Raw genomic sequence first — 21,258 nt, forward strand, 5'->3', positions numbered from 1 at the left:
TGTGGTCAAAAACCTTGGGTGCGGTCAACCTGCACCTAGGGTCATTTTTGTTCAAAATATAAAAAATATTTCCAACCCATTTTTTTTCTTTCTTTTTTATGTCGGTGAAAGGCAGGGAGGAGAAGAAGAAGAAGAAGAGAGAGAGAGAGAGAGACAAAGAGAGAAGTACGCAAAAGAGGAGGAATGAAGAGAGAAAGAGGTACCTTCTTCTTCTCTTACTCGCATAGAGAGAGGGGGGGGGGGGGGGGGGGGTTACGAGAAGAGAGAGAGAGAGAGAAAGAGAGAGACGTGGAGTGGGGGTTACGAAGAGAGGGAGACAGAGGTGGTGGGTGAGAGAGGCGTGGGGTGGGGGTTACGAAGAGAGGGAGAAAGGCGGTGGGGTGAAGTTAATAAGAGAGAGAAAAGAGGGGTTTGGTTTTGAATCTAGATCCATATTTGATCTAGACCCAAACTCTCTCTCTCTCTCTCTCTCTCTCTCTCTCTCTCTCTCTCTCTCTCTCTCTATATATATATATATATATATATATATATATATACCATCCCGCACCCAAGTTTTTTAAAGTGCCGCATCACAGCACCAGCACTCGTGTACCCGCACCTGTGTGACATAGATTATATGATATTTTATAATATATTTAATGGAAGAACAGAGAACCCATGTATAGTTTATATTGTGAATATAAAATATAGAACAGAGTCATGGATGAAACCACCTCCTATTGATTCCCCTCTTGTGGAACAGAAGGTTAGATGAGATGGGTTCTCTGTTCTGTTAAGAACTCATATACAACTCATTCTTTCTCAAATGACAATAAGAAATACTGTATACCAAAGCTCTTGGCCGAGCTTGCACTTCCTATAGCATGTTCTTCCAAGAGCTGAGGCACTCTATGGCAATCGGTCAAGTGAGCTTCCTGAATCTGTACCAAGTCTTTCAAAGCACTAGGAAGCAGGAACATTGGGTTAATTCTATATATATCACCTGACAAAATGATCTTGAATTTAATGAAATTACATAGGTTCTATGTCAGTCAACTGTATATAATATCTATATTTATATTTAATGAACAGAAAACCCATGATTGACTGACTCACCCATGACTCGGCCAAGTCAGCATATGACTCGGTCGAGTTTTGTATAAAACGAGTTAAACACATTTTTTGACCCAGTGACTGGGTGATCCAGGTCGAGTCGACCGAGTCACTGGGTCAACCCGGCGAGTTTTTAAACTATGGCTCTCACAACACTTTATATCATTAGAGACTCCAGACTTACAAGAAGATCCAAGCAAAGCAGAAGATAACAAAAACTGAAGTCTAAAATGTGACACATGACCCCAGTCGTTGGTGCCACAACACTGAAGAATCCAAAACTGCAACACCAACTCTATTCCCATCAGCTTCCCTGACCACCGATGATGCAAATAACAACCATCAAGAGTAAAGGTTACATCACAATTATACAGGGTAATTTTACCAACAGAGAGAAGATTCATGGCAAGAGAAGGGACATGAAATACTTCGGGAACATTAAGTTTATCACAAGGATTAGACTCAAGAGTAATAGAACCAACTTCTGAAATAGGCACCAAGGAACCAACTGCAATGTGAAAGGCACCACTGCATGGTCTACAATTGGTTAATAATAACTCATTTGCAATCATATGACATGACGTTCCTAAGTCTATCAACCATCCCAAAGTCAAGCTAGAAATACCTGAATAGGCATAACCAGATGTACTAGTGGGACTAGAAGAACTGGAAGAAGCAGTCAAAGAAAGAAGTTGGACTTGTTGAGGTAACTGATCAAGTCTAGAAGTGACCAGGCCCTGGTTATCAGGACTGATAGTGGAGGTGGAAGATGCAATAGAAACATGACTTCTGTTATCAAATTCTTTTCTTCCCCCGCAACTCCAAACACTACAGCACTCCCTCCAAACTTGATTTGTTTCCTCTTCAATATAGGACATGAGTTTTTCATATGTCCAATCTCCTTACAGTAGTGACAATGCACATTACTCATATCATACTTCAGGGACCCCCCGTCTTTGTGTAATATCGTGTATTTTTCCATGGTTTTTAAATTTGAAAATTCTAAAATGTTGGCCAAGTACTTTACTAAATATGATAAATATCATGGAAAATATCCTCAAATATAGGTGACGTCAGTTGGGTTTGGGCGTGGCCTAGGGCCCACTGACAAGACCTATTTGGGACGATTAATATTTGTAAAACTTTTCGTTTTTAACCTTTAAATTCCAGCGAAAATCAAGTTAAATTCAGGCGAAATTCGAAGACGAAAATCAAGTATACCGTTAGATGTGTCTCGTAATTCTGAGAACATTGATCTTTCATTTTTTTGAAATCAGGTTACGGTTGGCCCAAAAATCGCGTTTTTCAAAAATGACCCGGCTTTATTTTTACCATTTTCTGGATTGGATCGGATCAGATCTGATCCGTTTGATCTGAATTGACATGGATTTGGACCGAGTCCAGGACGCATATTAACTAGAATCTGGTCCAGGTGTGATCCATATGGATTTGGATATGGATTTAGATCTTGGATCCCAAATCCATCCATGGCAATTTTAAAACTACTTTGAATTTAAAGTTTAAAACCAACTTTAAAATAGAATAAGGATGAGCTAAAGTTTAAAACCACGCATTAGAACTTTACTCCATATGGGCTTCCAGAACCCCCTTAGAATATTCCTTGAGAATATTAATTTAAATAAAATAAAAGAGATAATATCTAGATGGATAAGAAAAGTAGAAGGTAGAGTTCTACCTATGGTAGAACTCTACCCATATGAGAGGCCTCTAGAGGGGACGTCACGCTCTCTCTAGAAGACCTAAAAAAAATTTATATAAGAGTCTAACTCGTCTCTCTCTAGATTTCATTTTCTAGAGAGAGAGGGAGAGAAAAGGAAAAAGGAAAAAGAAAAAAGAAAGAAAGAGAGAAAAGGAAGAAGAAGAGGAAGGAGAGAAAGAATACATAAAAGAATACATATTTATCACCGATCGTCCATTGTTTTTCGGTCTTTTTCCATATCCAATCTAAGGTACGGGTCCTTCTCTAGGTTCAAACGGGGAGAAACGAGTTTAAATCAATTTCATGTATGATTTTCATGGGGAAAATGAAATTTGATTTCTGAAATCATATTTAAACTCATGTTTTAAATCACGATTTTGTAAATCCTTGGATGAAGTGATTTTACCAACGTTTTTTATATTTAACCATGGGTTCAACATGAAGTATTACTGAATTTACGTATGTGTTGTTGATTTCCTACACCTACTTCTTGTTGTTGTGTTGAATATATATATATATATATATGAATTCTTAGCCCGGCCTATTTTGTCACAGGCTGGATTTTAATTACTTATGCTCAAAAAGAGGGGTATAAATATGTGTAAACATATTCAGATCTATCGATCTTAGTGATCGCACGTGCAGCCGATAGCTGCATTTATATATTATTTCTAATTGAGATCTAACCTGCTACATATATACATATATGCCTGCAGATCTGGTACAGGCCTGCAACATATAGTTATGTATGCAGATCTGGTACAGATCTGCAACATATCTATGTGTCCCATGCACGCAGATCTGTGGACTGTTATGAAAAAAACATTTATTTCTTTTCTGAATGATAATCAGATTTGTAAACCATATAGAGGATTGTTATTAAATTCAGTTTGTTTGACAAAAAAAATATGATTTAACATGTTGTTTCAAGGACTTATTAAACCCATCATTGTTGTAATGATAAACAGATCTTTGTATGCTTTACCGGGGACTGTATTAAACTGATTTTATTCTGGCCGACTGTCATTAGCATCTTTCCTATAAAAAAAAATCTGTTTTGGACAATTATGTTTGGACTGTTATCAAACCCGTTTTGTTGACTGATAGTCAGATTGGACTTGCTTCGCCATAAACTGTTATTGAATCTAATTTAACTGTGCTGGCCAATTGTTATTGAAACTATGTGATTGTCCTTAGCGTCACAAAAACCTGTTTTGTTGTCATACATATCAGATTGTGTATTGTCATGCATGTGAAGCATGTTTCGCTGTTAGACATATACAAAAAAATCCGCTTTGTTGCTATGCACATCAAAACAAGTTTGCTGCTATGCACAGCAAAATTGTTTTGCAGATTGCAAGCAAAAATGTTTTGTTGTGATGCGTAGCGAACCTGTTTTTATCAAGTTGTTTGCCAATTATGCATATCATGTTGTTTTGCAGTAATGGATTGTTAAAATGTAAACTGTAATATATATATATATATATATATATATATATATATATATATATATATATATATTATTTAATATTATTATATTTTCTTTTATTATTTTCTTTTTCTATTTTTCTTTATTTTCTTTTTTAGCGTCTAGTTCAATAGAAACTAGATATTTGATCCAGTCAAGTTCCTGTTGGAATTTGACTGTGCAAATAGCTGTTGGACTGTAGTCCAACAGCTATAATAAATGTTGTTGGACTATAGTCCAACAGCTATAATAATAAATGTTGTTGGACTGTAGTCCAACAGCTATATTAAGAGACGTTGGAATCCAACGTCTCTTTTGGAGAGCTCAAAATGAGCTCTCTTCTCTCTTCCACTTTTTTGTATATATAGGGGTGAACCCCTTCAATGTAAACTATCCATGCTTCTTAAGCATTTTGTTCATGAATAAAGTATTATTTATTTTTCAAGTGTTCTTCTTTTTATACCCTTTCAAGGGTCATGCTTGTAGTGTCTCCAATAGACACTTGTTTGTGAGTTATTTGTGCATTTGTTGAAGACCACCATTTCATTACATGGTATCAGAGCTACGAAATCCTCAGATCTTGAAGTGCTTCCGCCTCGATTTCCGTGCCACATTTACAAAAGGTGTTTCATCACTTTGTTCTTGGCTCAAGAAGATTTGTTTGAAGAAAGGCGAACTTGTGCTACAAAAAAATTTTGGTTTTGTATCCTCTCTTATTCCTTTGTCTACTCTTTTTCTTTTCTTTTTATTTTTCTCTCTCTCTCCTCCTATTTATTCCTCTCTTACCCTTGTAAAAGATGGATGACAATGATAAGATCACCATCATTCCAATGAAGCTAAATGATACTAACTATGTAATGTGGGCTTCGATTATAAAGCATCACATTTGGGGAAAAGGTTTATGGGGTATAGTGAATGGTTCCGATTTGGAACCTAAACTATCTCTTACAAAGAAAGAGGGTGATAAAGAGGTTCCTCTAACGGAAGAAGAGAAGAGTAAGGCGTTAGCCACTTATGAAAAGAAATGGAAAGAATGGAGGATAGGGCATGCAAAAATTATGTCATGGCTCATCAATAGCATAGACATTAAAAAATGCTCTAGTCTAGCTAAGTTTGAGCATGCCGATAAGGCTTGGGAATACCTCAAAAACATGTATTCCCTTAAAGATATTGCACATATATGCAATTTACAAGATAAAGTTCGGACAATGACTCAAAAAGATAAAACTATTCGAGAATATTATAATGAGTTGTCCGAACTTTGGGAAGAGTTGGCTCTTCTTGAGCCCAAATGGCATTGTGCCGAAGACATCGAGCTTCGCCAAAAGCAACTCGATATGGAACATTTCTATCAATTTGTGAATGGTCTAAGGCCGGAGTTTGAATCCACCAAATCGGCCCTTTTACATCGTGGAAAAATTCCTTCTATTGTTGATACTATAGAAGAGCTCACTATGGAGGAAAATAGACTTAGAAAAAGTACTCCAAAAGTTGATGATGACTCCGTTTTAGCTGTATTTAGACCGGGGAATCATACTCGTACTTACAAGCCGCCTCATTTTGGAAGGCAAAACGGCGACTTTGATAAAAGAAAAGTTATTTGTCATCATTGTCATGAACCGGGGCACTATAGGCCTCAATGTCCAAAGTTAAAAAGAAGAGAAGAAAAAAGAGTTGCATCTGTTGAATCTGAGTCAAAAGATCAAGATGCACCTGTGTCTATGGCTCAACTGATGGAAATCCTTCAACCTCTTCTCAAAGGGGTATCCTCCTCAACCGAAGCCTCAACTGGAGCGGCAGTTGCATCTTTCTCCGGTCCAGGTAACTTTCCTTGGCTTTTAGATTCTGGTGCTTCTTTTCATATGACCCCAAATGTTAATAGTCTATCCGAATGTCTTAAAAATAACTCAAGTGTGTCAAAGGTTTTTACAGCCGATGGCACATCTCTTGAAGTAAAAGGAATAGGATGTTTTGAAAATCTTCAAAAATCCAAAAGATTTTTTATCCCAGAAGTTAGATATATCCCTAAACTTAATTTGAATCTCTTATCTGTCTTGCAAATATCTGATTATGGATGTAATATCTCCTTCTCTTCTCATGGTTGTTGGGTACAGGATCGCCAGTCAGGGAAGCTGATTGGGGAAGGCCATAGAGAAGGAGGACTTTATTACATGGACTTTTTGGAATTACCCAAGAATGCATTTTGTTATAATATTAAGAAATTAGAATTGGATTTATGGCACAAAAGGCTTGGCCATCCTCATATGTCTAAAATTCAATATTTTCCAAGTTTGAAAAAATTTTGTAATTCTGAAAATTTTTCTTGTAAAGACTGCATTCTTGGCAAAATGAAAAGGTTACCATTTCTTAGTAGAACTTTTGTTTCCTCACGACCACTGAGTTAATACATTCGGATGTTTGGGGCCCCGCACCAGTTATTTTCAAAGGTGGTTATACATATTATGTCATTTTTGTTGATGACTTTTCTAGACATACTTGGATTTATTTTCTTAAACATAAATCTGATGTCTTTGCTAACTTCCAAATATTTCATAAAATGGTTAAAAATAAGTTTCAAAATGATATTTCTGTTTTTCGCACTGATTCAGGGGGAGAATTTATGTCCAACGAATTCAAAGACTATCTCAATTTACATGGTATTACACATCAAAGATCATGTCCACACACTCCACAACAGAATGGCCTAGCCGAACGCAAACATCGGCACATTATGGAATCTACTAGGACATTGCTAATTGCAAATCAAGTTCCAAAAAGTTTTTGGGCTGAAGCGGTCCTAACTGCCACCTACCTCATTAATAGGATGCCATCTTCCTCATTAAAGAATACAACTCCAATAGAAAAGCTTGTTAATTTAACTCCAGATTATTCTAGATTAAGAGTCTTTGGATGCAAATGTTTTGTTTTCACCAACAGAAATGACAAACTCTCTCCTCGTGCAATCCCATGTGCCTTTTTAGGATATGCTGATAATCAAAAAGGCTACAGGTGTTTCGATTTTCAAAATGACAAATTATATGTGTCAAGAAATGTATCTTTTTTGGAAAAAGAAAGCTTCTTTGAATTTGAAAAATCCAAGGATGTCACTGAATACTCGTTTTTAATTGATCCAACTTCAAAATCCAATGAATGTGATGTTGGATGTGACCTTGACAATGATCAAAGTCCTATTGTTGTTTAAAATGATGATAATGAAGAGCAAATCCATAGGGATGTTAGTCTACAATATTCAAGACGTAGAGAGCAAAATCTTCCATGTGCATTACAAAAATACTCTGAAGTCTCACCTAGAAGAACGTCTAGAATCTCTAAACCTCCAGAAAAATTTGCGTCTTATGAATCTTTTTCACCCACGTATAGGGCCGCCATTACATTAATACAATCATATGTTGAACCATCATCCTATTCTCAAGCAAAAAATCATATAGAATGGATAGAAGCCATGAAAATAGAATTGGATGCACTAGAAAAGGCCAATACTTGGACGATACAAGATATTCCTCCGGGTAAGAAACCTATAGGTTGTAGGTGGGTATACAAAGTCAAAACCAAAAGTGATGGGACCCTGGAAAGATATAAGGCTCGTTTAGTAGCAAAAGGATATGCCCAAGAGTATGGCATCGATTATGAAGAAACATTTGCTCCTGTGGCCCGTATGACCATTGTTAGAACTTTAATAGCCTTGGCCTCCATTAGAATATGGCCTATCTTTCAATTAGATGTCAAAAATGCTTTCCTGAATGGGAATCTCGTTGAAAAAGTATACATGGAAGCCCCACCTGGTATTAGTATCCCTAAGGGTAAAGCTCTTCGTCTAGAAAAAGCTCTTTATGGTCTTAAACAGGCTCCAAAAGCCTGGTATGACCGATTTAGTCATGTTATGCTTGATATTGGTTTTCAACCTTGTTTAACTGACACTGCTTTGTTTGTTAAGAAATCTGATGCAGGCATCATTATTCTTCTTCTCTATCTAGACGATATGATCATCACCGGCGGCGACAAACAGGGAGTTGCAAATATCAAATCTCTTCTTAAAACTCACTTTGAAATGACTGACTTAGGTTTATTAAGATATTTTTTAGGCATTGAAGTTGTTTATTCCCCTCGGGGGTATTTGATATCTCAATCTAAATTTGCTCTTGATATCGTTTCCAGGTCTGGAATTACAGATGATAAGAAAGTAGACACTCCAGAAGTTGTCAATGTTAAAATGAAAATTGATGATGGAGAACTTCTTGATGATCCTACTCCTTATAGACAGCTTGTTGGAGCTCTTTCTTATCTTTCCATTACTAGGCCAGATATAACTCATGTGGTTCATACAGTCAGTCGGTTTCAGCATGCTCCCACCTCCGTGCACATAGGAGCGATTTTGCGTATTATTAGATACTTAAAATCCTCTCTTTCACGAGGACTCTTCTTGTCTGTTTCATCTTCATTAAATTTAATTGCATATACTGATGCTGACTGGGGAGGTGATCCCAATAATAGACACTCAACTACTGGTTTTTGTGTGTTCCTAGGTGAAACCTTAATTTCGTGGAGGTGCAAGAAGCAGCAGAAAGTCTCTATTTCCTCCACCGAAGCTGAATACAGAGCCATGGAAACCACCACTATGGAGGTTGTTTGGCTCAGACGATTGCTAGCGGATATGGGAGCTAAAGCAACGCAAGCTTGAAAGATGTGTTGTGACAACAAAAGTGCGATCTACATTGCAAGCAACCGGACATTCCATGAGCGCACTAAATACATTGAGATGGACTGTCACTATGTCAGAGAGGAATACTTACATGGAACCATTGATCTGCCATATGTTACATCAGAATATCAATTAGCAGACTTCTTCACCAAGCCTCTCGCTGCTCCCAGATTTCACTTCCTCTTAGACAAACTTTCGCTCATTGTACCGTAAGTTTGAGGGGGAGTGTTAAAATGTAAACTGTAATATATATATATATATATATATATATATATATATATTATTTAATATTATTATATTTTCTTTTATTATTTTCTTTTTTAGCATCTAGTTCAATAAAAACTAGATATTTGATCCAGTCAAGTTCCTGTTGGAATTTGACTGTGCAAATAGCTGTTGGACTGTAGTCCAACAGCTATAATAAATGTTGTTGGACTATAGTCCAACAGCTATAATAATAAATGTTGTTGGACTGTAGTCCAACAGCTATATTAAGAGACGTTGGAATCCAACGTCTCTTTTGGAGAGCTCAAAATGAGCTCTCCTCTCTCTTCCACTTTTTTTTATATATAGGGGTGAACCCCTTCAATGTAAACTATCCATGCTTCTTAAGCATTTTGTTCATGAATAAAGTATTATTTATTTTTCAAGTGTTCTTCCTTTTATACCCTTTCAAGGGTCATGCTTGTACTGTCTCCAATAGACACTTGTTTGTGAGTTATTTGTGCATTTGTTGAAGACCACCATTTCATTACATGGATATCAAGCTGATTGTCGATTTTGTGTATCACACTATGTTGTTGGAATGCATACCAAACTGTTTTGCTGAATTTTGCTTATAAAACTGATTGGTTAACATTCATAACAAAATGTTTTGCTGTTATAAAAATTTGTTTTGCTGATTATGCATATTAACTGTCTTGCTATTATGCATTTGGCGAGTTGTTAGGGGCAGCAGTGTTGCACCCTTTGTGCAGCCACATAGTGTTGTTCGCAGCACCTTATTGGGATCTTTTGGCATCACAGCATGTTGTTGCTTGCTTTAGCACAACATTGACATGCGGTTGATGGCATGTCATGGTGTTAGATGATACATGTGTTGAATATTAATTGTACATGTTATACACTAAATTAATATGTTGCAAATGTTCATGTGAATTCTAAAATTTATTTTGATGTTTGCATAAATAGGATATGTGCATGTTTGAGAGTTTATGCATGAATTGGATCATATTAATGTGTGTTGCAAGCATTTGTTCGCATGCATATGCAAACTGATTTATATATGCATTATTATTGGGTGTGATCAAATGTGCATTGTAGACATGTTTTGAAGTGTGTGCATATTCACTAAGAATTTTGCATAAGATGCATATATCACTTTGAGATACTTTTGTGGTCAGATGTGAACCATTGTAGGCAATGTGGATCAGGAGCATGTATTGCTCCAAAATTGTTTCTATGCATTGCAAAATTGGTTTATGGAATTATTGGTTTTCCAAAATTAATTATATTGTTAAAATGTGACAGGTTGGGCCCTGAGTTGGGTTTTGCATTTTGAATTGCAAACCAGTTCTTATCTAAAGAACTTTGATTTTTGTTAATAAAATAAAAGAGATAAACAGTGTAATTAATTTGTTTCCTTGATGTCCCTTCCATAATGTGGGAATCCTGGATAGCGGTTTTGAAGAAACTGTGAGGATACTAAAACTACGTGTGTGTTTGTGCCTCTGAACCAAATAGGGTGGTTCACCTCCCGACTACGGTTTTAGAGAGTTTTTAGCCACTTTACCTGGGGGTGTTGTTATTGGTACAGCTGTTGTTATTGGTATACCAAGAAAGTGACATCAGTAGATATTGATTTCTCTGGTGTCCCGACATTAGATGTTAATTTTTAATGTTCCAATAGATGGTGTTGATTCATAATATCGATCGAGGAACAAGTGTGGAACCCAGTAATAAAATACAAATTGTGTGTTAAGCTAAAACTGAGAACCTAACTTGAACTTCAGGAATTGTTGTGTCCATTTTGAGTATTTGCGGGTTTAAGAAAAAGTGAAGTAAAATTTGTGTACATTTTATAGGAACATGCATACAAAAAAAACTCTGATTAATAACTTAACAAGTTATTCATACATCTTTATTGTTCTACATTAATTCATGCATTCATATTTATCTTGTCTCGTATGAAAATTGTTATTGGATGATGCTTGTTTTAAATGCTTGAACGGTACATTGATTATGAAATTGTTGTTATATTCCTCTAAATTTATACATGAATTTGATTTATGTTCTTTCCTTTCTGTTTGGATTTTTAAAAGAATTCGTACAAAGAACTCTGGTTCTTACACTGTATTTCAAAAATGTTTTTAAGGACCGGGAGCTCAGTGATGGGGTGACTGCTGCATGGAGTCTGCGAGTTTGCGTGATGTGTTTTGATGTTCTTGACAAAGTGACTCTATGTTATAGACTATTTTTTTATTTCTAGTTTTTTTGACATTCATTTTATTGGTTAATAAAGTTGGTTATTCTTTCGTTAATTCAATGGACTATCTCTTGTGGTCTAGTATTTATTAAATCTGTGAGACCCCGAATCCTTGGGTTTGGTTTCCGCAATAGTTTTAAGAAAAAAAAATCATCTTTTCATGAGGATGAGTTGGGGTCGTTACACTTTGCCCCACCATAATTGTTAGGTTGTCATAAGAGACTCACCAAAGGAATGACTGAAGAGATTTTATCTTAGTCTTCTCAATAGTGATTTCAGAAAGAGCCTGAGTGACTTGAGGAAGGCGAGTTCTATGAACAACACTTCTGACATTATCAAACTCAAAGCGCAATCCCATAAAAAACTCAATTACTCGTTGTTTCCTTAGATTGTATTTTTTCCTCCATAAAAGTCTTGCAATCCTTGCACTTCTCACACTGCTTATTGTTATCAATCAAGGCCAATGAGTCCCATAGCAGTTGCATCTCATAATGATACTCCTCAATTGATTTGTCTCCTTGTCTTAATGCTCTCAATTCATGTATTAACTGGTATTGTCTTCCCAGCTCTCCTGCATGTACACTTGCTTGAAATATCCCCATGCATCCTTAGCTTCAACAAACTTAAAAATGTTCATGACAATTCTTGGTTCTACAGAGCTAAGAATTCATGCCTTGGTGTTCGCATTGTTCATCTTTCATTCTTTGATCGCATTCGCATAATTCACATTTCCAAGTATGGGCTTCACTGAAGTCTCATCAAGCAAACCCCCTAATCATTTGTCATCAATTATGTCTATCATAAAATCAGACTAGAAGCAATAGTTAGTCTCATCCAACTTCACTGTAGTCAACTGGATGGAGTCTACTTTCTCCATTTCAACCCAACCCCCAAACTACAAATTATAACTTGTTGCACAAGAAACCTGAGCCTTCACACAAACACATCTAGAAATAATGCATTCATTTCCCCAAACCAGTTATGCACATAGAACTTCAGTTATATCACTACCTGATAGCCATATAATGTGTGAACTATCCAAACCATGGTTGACAGTTGAGGAAGCGGGAGCGGGAAGCGATACGGGAAGCGGTAGCGGGAAGCGAGGCACTTTCAAAATTTTAGGAAGCGGGAAGCGTGGGACCACTTAGGAGCGAGTCAGAAATCGACCTAGGAAGCGAACCGGAAGCGACCTAGGAAGCGAGGGGGAAGCAGAAAAAATAAAAATACAAAATACAAAATACAAAAAAATTGAAAAAATTTGGGGAAGTGTGGGGGAAGCGTGATGGGAAGTGTGCTTCCCATTAAGGGAAGTGTGTTTCCCATTAAAGGGAAGTGCGCTTCCCATTTAAAAGTGGCGCTTCCCCGCACGCTTCGAAAGTGCGACGTTTCGCGCTTTCCCTTTTACCTAGGCCCTTCCGGTAACTCTGATCCAAACACACCATTATTGCCTGCTGGTCACACCCACAAACTTCAATAGAATCACCAAGAAACCAAAGATTCTCCAAAACTAGAGATTGTATTAGCCTTTCAACTCAAAAATGATGCAAGCACAAACAATCGGTGACTCAACCACCCAAAAATCTGATCAGAAATCTCAGATTTCTGAAATCTGGACAGATTACCTCCATCGACAGAAAAATTATAAGAAAATTCATATAAAATCCAATATTCCACCAAATCAGGTACGGTTTGATTCCATAAACTTATAAATCAAACCCTAATAGACCCCCAAATCAGAAGGAACAAGACACCTGATCGTTCCTCTCCTTGATGATGTCAGCAATGGTGGAAATCTCAAAACCAGAACGAATCGTCACCTCTTATGAACTGAGACAATGCCTCTTATTTCCTTCAACCAAGCTCTGATACCATGTTATGAAAGCATGGAACTAGGGCAACCACAAAGAGAAGGAAGAGAAGAGAGTGAAGATGTAAAACTTCATAGAGTTACAATAAATAAAAAAGGGGGTCGACCCCCATAAAGCCCACTACAAGACAAAAGCTAGTGGAGTAGTGGGTATACACTAGTTTACAAAAATACCCCTAATATGGAATGTATGTGTAAATAGCTACATTGGAGGGTATTACACAAAGGAAATATGGCATTTCCTCAACACAACTGAGAAAAAACAACTACAGAAGTCATTATAATAAAGTCAGTCCAGAGGATTCTAAATGACACAAAAGAATGTGGTTAGTGTTGAATAAACAGTAACACATGGTAACAATAAGATGGGAAAATGTAAATTGTACTAACCGACTGGTTGGTGGCCCATCGTTCATAATAATGAGTGTACCTCTCCAATGAATTTTTAGCCATTTCTCGTCTTTTTTCAGCCTCATCATACTGAAAACCATCAAAAGTAACAAAGATATAGATTCCCAATTCATGATAAAAATAATTTATTCTTTGTATAATAGAAAAGATACATCCAATACCACTCCCTCCTGTTTTGCAGTCTCATAACGGTTACATGCATAGAACCCACCCGTCCGTTCGCCATGATCAGACCATGAGCCAAGACAGAGCCTGCAAATGGTAACATGTTGATAATTAAAGTTTAAACTAAAGAATTTGAAGGTAAACATTTAAATAAATCCCCCATATCAAATTAACAAGAAGCTGACTCACCAGCAAAACTCAAACTTGCAAGGTGGTGTGCAAGTAATATGCATGCATCCCTGGTTTTTCTCAATTGGTCTCTTGCATTTTGGACAAGGCTTCGAATTTGCTAGTATCCTAAATATTGCATCAGAAACTTGTCAGCATTATGCTCATGGCATAGGAGAAAAGCTCAAAATAGAACATGACGATACATATATGTGAAATCCTAATACCACTAGACAGAGAATATATATATATATATATATATATATATATGTATTTTCCATCACAACAACTAAATATATGTGAAAACCCAAAAAAGGGATACAAATTCACCCAGCTGAGAATCCAGGAAAATCATTTAGCAGCAGGCTTTCATCATGCACCAGTTATAGTTATGTTAACCTCCTCCGCCTCTGTGTCACATACAGTCATTTTTTTCCTTCAAAAAATCTTATTTTGGCATAAAATTTCTCTAAATGGAGAAGGTTCACCATAACAATGCATTACAAATGTCACCTGAAAATAATAATGGCCTGATTCACATGCACATAAGCGTGTGCACACACACACCTAGTTCAACAAAAGGAAATGTTATGGATTTGAGATGTTCCTGCTTGTAGGGTTAGAGTCCCCACCACATGGATCTTTGCATCCCAGAATCCACTGGATCACACTCCCCATTATCAAAATCAAACACTTCACTCAATTGCAGTGACATTGTGAAACCTAAAGCTCTTGATTCATTCAACACAAGATCAACATAGAAGCAAATTATTTAAAACATTTATTCCTTACCAGTTCATATTCTCTGACTCGGCGCTATTCTTTAAGATCCACTTGGAAACTGTGTCACAGTCAACAGGGCGATGTGCCTCCTCAGTACACTGCATTTAATTCGAGAAGGTTTAGAATCGCTTATTTTCCTTAGTTATTTCCTTCTTTACTAAGGAAAATGTCAAAGAATAACATGTGCACAAACTATTTCAGAGAGGCACTTACATTCCAACAGAAATTATAAGAGCAGTTGCAAGTAACATCATAATTTGAACTGCCAGCAACAAAATCCACAGCATACTCACAGCCTGGAGCAGGACACCATTTGGTCTACACAAACAAAATGGAAAAATCAATAATTAAGAAAAAACAGATGGATAACTGTGTCAAACCACTTGCAATCTGTTATATGAACAATGGTGTAATCTCCGAGAAATTTCTGTGAATTTTCCATGATGATTGAATAAATAAAAGTGGAATTTTGCCCTATATATGGTTTGCAATTTTAAATTATATTTAAATTGCATTTAAAATTTGAGTACAATTAATTGCTAGTTTTTATTGGAATTAGCATTTAATTTTAGTTATATTTAAACCAGCAATTTATTTTAATTATGGGTAAATTTGCAATTAAGTATAAGTGTAACTAATTTGGCACTTAATTTTAATTAGGATTTTAAATCATATTTGATTTTTCTTTTGTAATTAAATTAGAATTAATTTAATGGAATTAATTTAATCCACTTGGGATTGGACCTAGTGGGGACCCTAGGTTGGGTTGAACCATTTAGGTCATGGATTTGGATCCACTTGGAATGGATCCAAGTGGAGGGGGCGCCCAAGGTAGTGGCCAAGTGGGAAAGCAAGTAGCCAAGTAGGCAAGCAAGCAGCCAAGTGGGCAAGCAAGTGGGTAAACAAGTAGGAAAACAAGTGGGCCAAGTGGCAAGCAAGTGGAAGAGCCAACCAAACGGAGTGACCCATGTGGAAGGGAGAGAAGCTTCTACTCCTCTCCATAGGGTCAACCTCCCTAGTGGAGGTAGTATATAAGGTGGGGACCACCCAAAGTAGGGCAACCATGGAGAGAAGGAAGGAGAAGCTTCTCACTTCCTCTCCCCTAGCCACCACCCTCTCTCTATCCAAAAATCAAGTTGCCCTCCTCCCTTCTCATTTTCAAAAAGATGAAACCCTAGCCATGGGCTATTGCTTGCCTTCCATCTCCCATCTCATCTCCATCACTCAAGCCAAACCACTATTCACGATTTTTGGAGTCTCTCTCTTTGGAAATAAACCCTAATTCTCCCCTTCTTCCCACACACACCCCTTTGTGAAAAGGAAGACATCACTCTCCATTTTCGTTTTTGAGAAGAAGCATGCAAGCTTGAAGGAGGTTCCACCATTGTCTCTCTCATCTCCCTCTTCCTCTCTTGGCTTTGGAGGACACCCTCACCTTGGAGGAAGCTCTCACAGTTTTGAAGGCACCTCACTCTCATTTTCGGTTTGGAGGAGCAGCCCCCCCCCCCCCCTCTCACTCACTCACACAAATTTGGAGGTGTTCTCAAGAAGGAGGTTCTCTCATTTTCGGTTTGTGGAGAAGGCTCATTCAAGCTTGGAAGGAGGCTCACTATATTGCATTATTTTATAATTCTCTCTTAGTTTTTTGTGAGAATTCATCGAGAGGTAGGGGACCTACTCTAACCCAGAGTTACCAGTCGAGGAAGCGGGAGTGGGAAGCGATACGGGAAGCGGGAGCGGGAAGCGAGGCACTTTCAAAATTTTAGGAAGCGGGGAAGCGTGGGACTACTTAGAAGAAAATTTCAAACCGTCTCGAAAGCGACCTAGGAAGCGAACCGGAAGCGAGGGGGAAGCGAAAAAAATGAAAAAAATGGGGAAGCGAGAGGGAAGCGTGGGGGAAGCGCGCTTCCCATAAAAGGTAAGCGCGCTTCCCAAAAAAGGGGGACGCTTCCCCTCACGCTTCGGAAGCGCGACGTTTCGCGCTTCCCCTTTTACCTAGGTGCTTCCGGTAACTCTGCTCTAACCCCATATGATTGTAGAGTTCTAATACATGCATGTTAGAGCTATGTTTATGTTAAATTGAATTTTATGTACATGATAGATTGTTATATTATGTTCATATGATTTTTAATTACATATTAGAATGAAAATACATGCAATTTATAGTTAATTCATGTAATAGAATTGGGGGTTTTCCCTAATTTGAATTTCATGTACATGATAGATTGTTGTATTATGTTCATATAAATTTTAAATGCACATTAGAATGCTAATCCGCGTAAGTTATAGCTAATTCATGTGTAGGAATTGGGGGTTTTCCTTAATTTGAATTCTACGTGCATGATAGATTGTTGTATTATGTTCATATGAATTTTAAATGCACATTAAAATGCTAACTCATGTGATTTATAGTAAATTCATGTGCAGGAATTAAGAGTTTTCCATAATTTCAATTATATGTGCATGATAGATTATTGTATTATGTTCATATGAATTTTAAATGCACACTAGAATGTTAATCCATGTGATTTATAGTCAATTCATGTGTAGGAATTAGGGGTTTTCCTTAATTTGAATTTTATGTGCATGATAGATTGTTATATTATGCTGATATGAATTTTAATTACATATTAGAGTGACAATCCATGCAATTTATGTTAAAAATAGATATATATATATATATACATATAATAAATATATATATATTCTTTTTCTGCTTATTCCAAAATACCGGATAGGGGTATTTTGGTCTTTTTACATGTAACAAAAGTTGTTTTATAAAACTCTTTTTATTTTCCGTTTTTTTCTTTTTCTTTTCTTTATTTTTTTCCTTTGGTTTCATTAGGGACCCCACCATTATAGACGTTGGGGTCCCCAACGTCTATAATGGGAGCCCCAATGGCCCCCTCTTTAAGCCTCATTCATTTTTGTATATAAAAGGGTTGTCCCCCCTTATTTTTGTATTAATGTTCACTCACTTATTCTCAATAATACTATTCTCTTTTTGCCTTTTGGCATTTCCCCTTAGTGGGTTTGGGTATTTGCACATTATGTGCTTGTGATATTTTGTTCATTATTAACTCTTCAAGTGTTATCACTTTTATATTTCCGCTTATCTCATTACATGGTATCAAAGCCATTTGGGTTCCTTGTGATCTTGGAAGATTTCTCTTAGGCTCTTTTGTCACCGAAGTTCGTTCTTTCTCCTCATCTCTACCTTCTTCTTCAACATGAAACATGACTCAAGGGTGGAGCTCTCCTTCAAGCTCAATGGTTCGAATTATTTGATGTGGGCATCGACTATGGAGAATCATCTTCGTGGAAAGAAACTTTGGGGCTTTTGTTAAAATGCATCTCCTATATATATTTATATATAGAGAGAGAGATACATATACATATATATATATATATATATAAATATATTAATACCCGATAAGGGTAAATTTGTCTTTTCCTTCTTCTATTTTATGCATATTCTTATTATTGAATATGTATGTAATTTTTCCTTCTTTTTCTTCATTTTGCATTTTTTTTGGTTCTTTTGGATTTTAGCCATGGAGGGGCCCACCCCATGTGAACATTGGGCCCCTCCAACAGTCAATAAAATGACCGTTGGAGGGGTGCCAACGTTCACATGTGGGAGCCCCTCCAATGGCTCTCTCTAGTCTCTTATAAATAGGGGACTTCCCCTTCATTGTAGAATAGCTTTTGTAAAGCTCTCATTTGTGGTTCAATAAGAGATTCTATTTTTATTTTTGTGCATTTGTATCCATGCCTTTGTGCACTTGTGTGAGTGTTCATTTGTGCCTTTGTGCACACGTATCACATCATGGATATTGTGCCTTTGAGCACATAGTCCCATTGTAAACATTTTCACATGGTATCAGAGCAAGGTTGATGAAAGAATAGCTCGTGTTTTCGTCATACTTTGGTGGTTGCCTCGAAAAAGCGTGCACTTTCTCAATCCCTCCTTTCTGGCATGGAGAGCTCTTGCAATCCACTTCTAAGTGCAATACATCTCTTCAAGTGAGTTTAAAAGACCCTTTGTGGTAAGAGCTATGTCATAGGGATTCGGCTAGCAGGGTGTCGCACCCGCGTCAACGCGATGCAGCTGCGGGTGCGGTCAACGCACCCAAAGTCATTTGGGTCCAATTTTTCAAACTTCAACAACAACAACTACGCCTTCATCCCAAAACAATTGGGGTCGGCGATATGAACCAAAAAAGAAAATCATTCTGGGTCTTCCACATGAATCCTTCTCCTCCAATCATTTCTATCCAATGTCATGTCCTCGATGAGGTTCAAAGCATTCATATCATTTCCTATCATCTCCATCCAAGTCTTTTTAGGCCTACCCCGACCTCTTTTAACTAATATATTTTCTCATTTCTCCATTCTTCTAACTAGAGTCTCATTAGGCCTTCGCCGAATATGTCCAAACTACCGTACACGATTCTCTCATCTTATTTTCAATGGATGCAACACCTACCTTCTTACGTATCTCCGCGTTTCGAATCTTATCTTTTATTGTATTTCCACACAACCATCTAAGCATATGCATCTCAGCTACACTCATTTTTTGAATATGATGTCTCTTAGCAGCCCAACATTCTGTACCATATAGTAAAGCGGGCCTAATTGTCGTCCTATAAAACTTTCCCTTCAACCGCAATGGCATTCTGCGATCGCACAACACTCCAGTTGCATTTTTTCAGTTTATCCACCCAACCTTTATCCTATGATTTACATCTCCATCAATTTCTCCATACTTTTGAATGATAGATCCCAAATATTTGAAACAGTCATCCACCGGTATTTCTTGCTCACCAAGCTTCACTACACTCCCATCACTACTTTGTTGCTTACTAAACCGACATTCCATATATTTTGTCTTACTCTTACTCAACTTAAAACCTCTTGCTTCCAATGTTTGTTTCCATAATTCTAACTTAGCATTAACCCCAGCTCTAAACTCATTAATCAAAACAATATCATCAGCAAACAACATACACCACGGCACATTTTCTTGAATTGGTCTCGTAAGCTCATCCATCACTATAGCAAATAGGAAAGGGCTTAATGCAGATCCTTGATGTAACCCAACCGTTATAGGAAAATTAGTTGGCGCCCGGACATTGGTTACTACTCCTTCGTACATATCTTTAATTATACTAATGTAATTGAGAGAAACACCTTTCTTCAGCATTGTCCACTAGAGAACATCCCTAGGTACTCTATCGTATGCCTTCTCCAAATCAATAAAAACCATATGCAAATCTTTGTTCCTCTCTCTATATCTCTCAATAAGTTGTCTAAGAAGATGTATAACTTCCATAGTAGATCTTCCAGGCATAAAACCAAATTGATTCTCCGATATCATGACAACCTTTCTCAACCTATACTTAATCACCCTCTCACAAAGTTTCATAGTATGACTCATGAGTTTTATACCACGATAGTTTGTGCAATCTTGTATATCACCGTTATTCTTATATAGAGGCATCAAAGTACTCTTCCTCCACTCATTAGGCATCTTATTTGTCCGCCAAATCTTATTAAAAAGATTTATCAACCATTCTAAACCTTTCTCACCCAAACATTTCCAAGCCTGGGCCAACTACCCTTTTTTATTTCATTTTCTTCATAGCCTCTGCAATTTCTTTCTTTTGAATCTTGTGCATGAAGTCACAATTCATCTCATGAAAAGAAATGGAGAAGTCTCCAAGATCCTGAGCATGACTTCCATTAAATAGCTTATCAAAATAATATTTCCATCTCTCCTTAATCTCTTCATCTTTGACTAAAACCCTTTGTGTTTCATCTTTGATACATCTAACCATACCCAGATCCCTCGATTTCCTATCTCTCATCTTTGCAAGCCTATAAATATCCTTTTCGCCTTCTTTAGTATCCAACTTGTCATAAACCTCCTTATATACGTTATCCCTCGCGTTTCGAACTACTTTTTTAGCTTCCTTCTTTGCTATCATATACTTCTCCAAATTCTCATTATCACGACTCTTACTTAGATTTCTATAATACTCTCTTTTAACCTTAATAGCTAATTTGACATCCTCGTTCCACCATGATGTATCCTTACCTAACGGTGCACCGCCTTTAGACTCACCCAATACCTTCTTAGCCACCTTTCTCATGCCACCCGCTATCTTATTCCACATTGATTCTGAATCCTCCTCGAGACACCAATCAGCTTCCTTAACTACCTGCTCTACAAACATTCCTTGTTTAGCTCCTTTCAGTGCCCACCACTTAATTCTAGGATCTATTTTGTTTATCCCTTTTACGGCATTTTCTAAGTCTAAGATCTAAAATTTTTCAAACTTTAAAAAAAATGCCAAGAATTTTTTTTTTATAT

The 21,258-nt window shown here is 37.0% G+C and overlaps 1 protein-coding gene across 8 annotated transcripts in view; it reads right to left on the reverse strand.

Moving 5' to 3' along the window:
* LOC149843131 (putative E3 ubiquitin-protein ligase ARI8) overlaps positions 1 to 21,258 on the reverse strand; it is a 98,099-nt gene that overhangs the window by 26,435 nt on the left and 50,406 nt on the right. For all 8 annotated transcript variants that reach the window (XR_016430843.1, XR_016430846.1, XR_016430841.1 and 5 more), the window contains exons 6-10: positions 15,096 to 15,200; positions 14,892 to 14,980; positions 14,121 to 14,228; positions 13,928 to 14,018; positions 13,746 to 13,835 (exon numbers count right to left, since the gene is read on the reverse strand). Coding sequence is in view for 1 of the 8 variants with exons in the window: in XM_089999612.1 (XP_089855738.1) it covers positions 13,746 to 13,835; positions 13,928 to 14,018; positions 14,121 to 14,228; positions 14,892 to 14,980; positions 15,096 to 15,200 (483 nt within the window). In the remaining 7 variants the exon portion in view is untranslated. The remainder of the gene's footprint in view (positions 1 to 13,745; positions 13,836 to 13,927; positions 14,019 to 14,120; positions 14,229 to 14,891; positions 14,981 to 15,095; positions 15,201 to 21,258) is intronic.

This window comes from Nuphar pumila, chromosome 3 (genome assembly GCF_984573655.1).
Source record: "Nuphar pumila chromosome 3, dmNupPumi1.hap1.1, whole genome shotgun sequence".
Classification (NCBI taxonomy): Eukaryota; Viridiplantae; Streptophyta; class Magnoliopsida; order Nymphaeales; family Nymphaeaceae; genus Nuphar; species Nuphar pumila.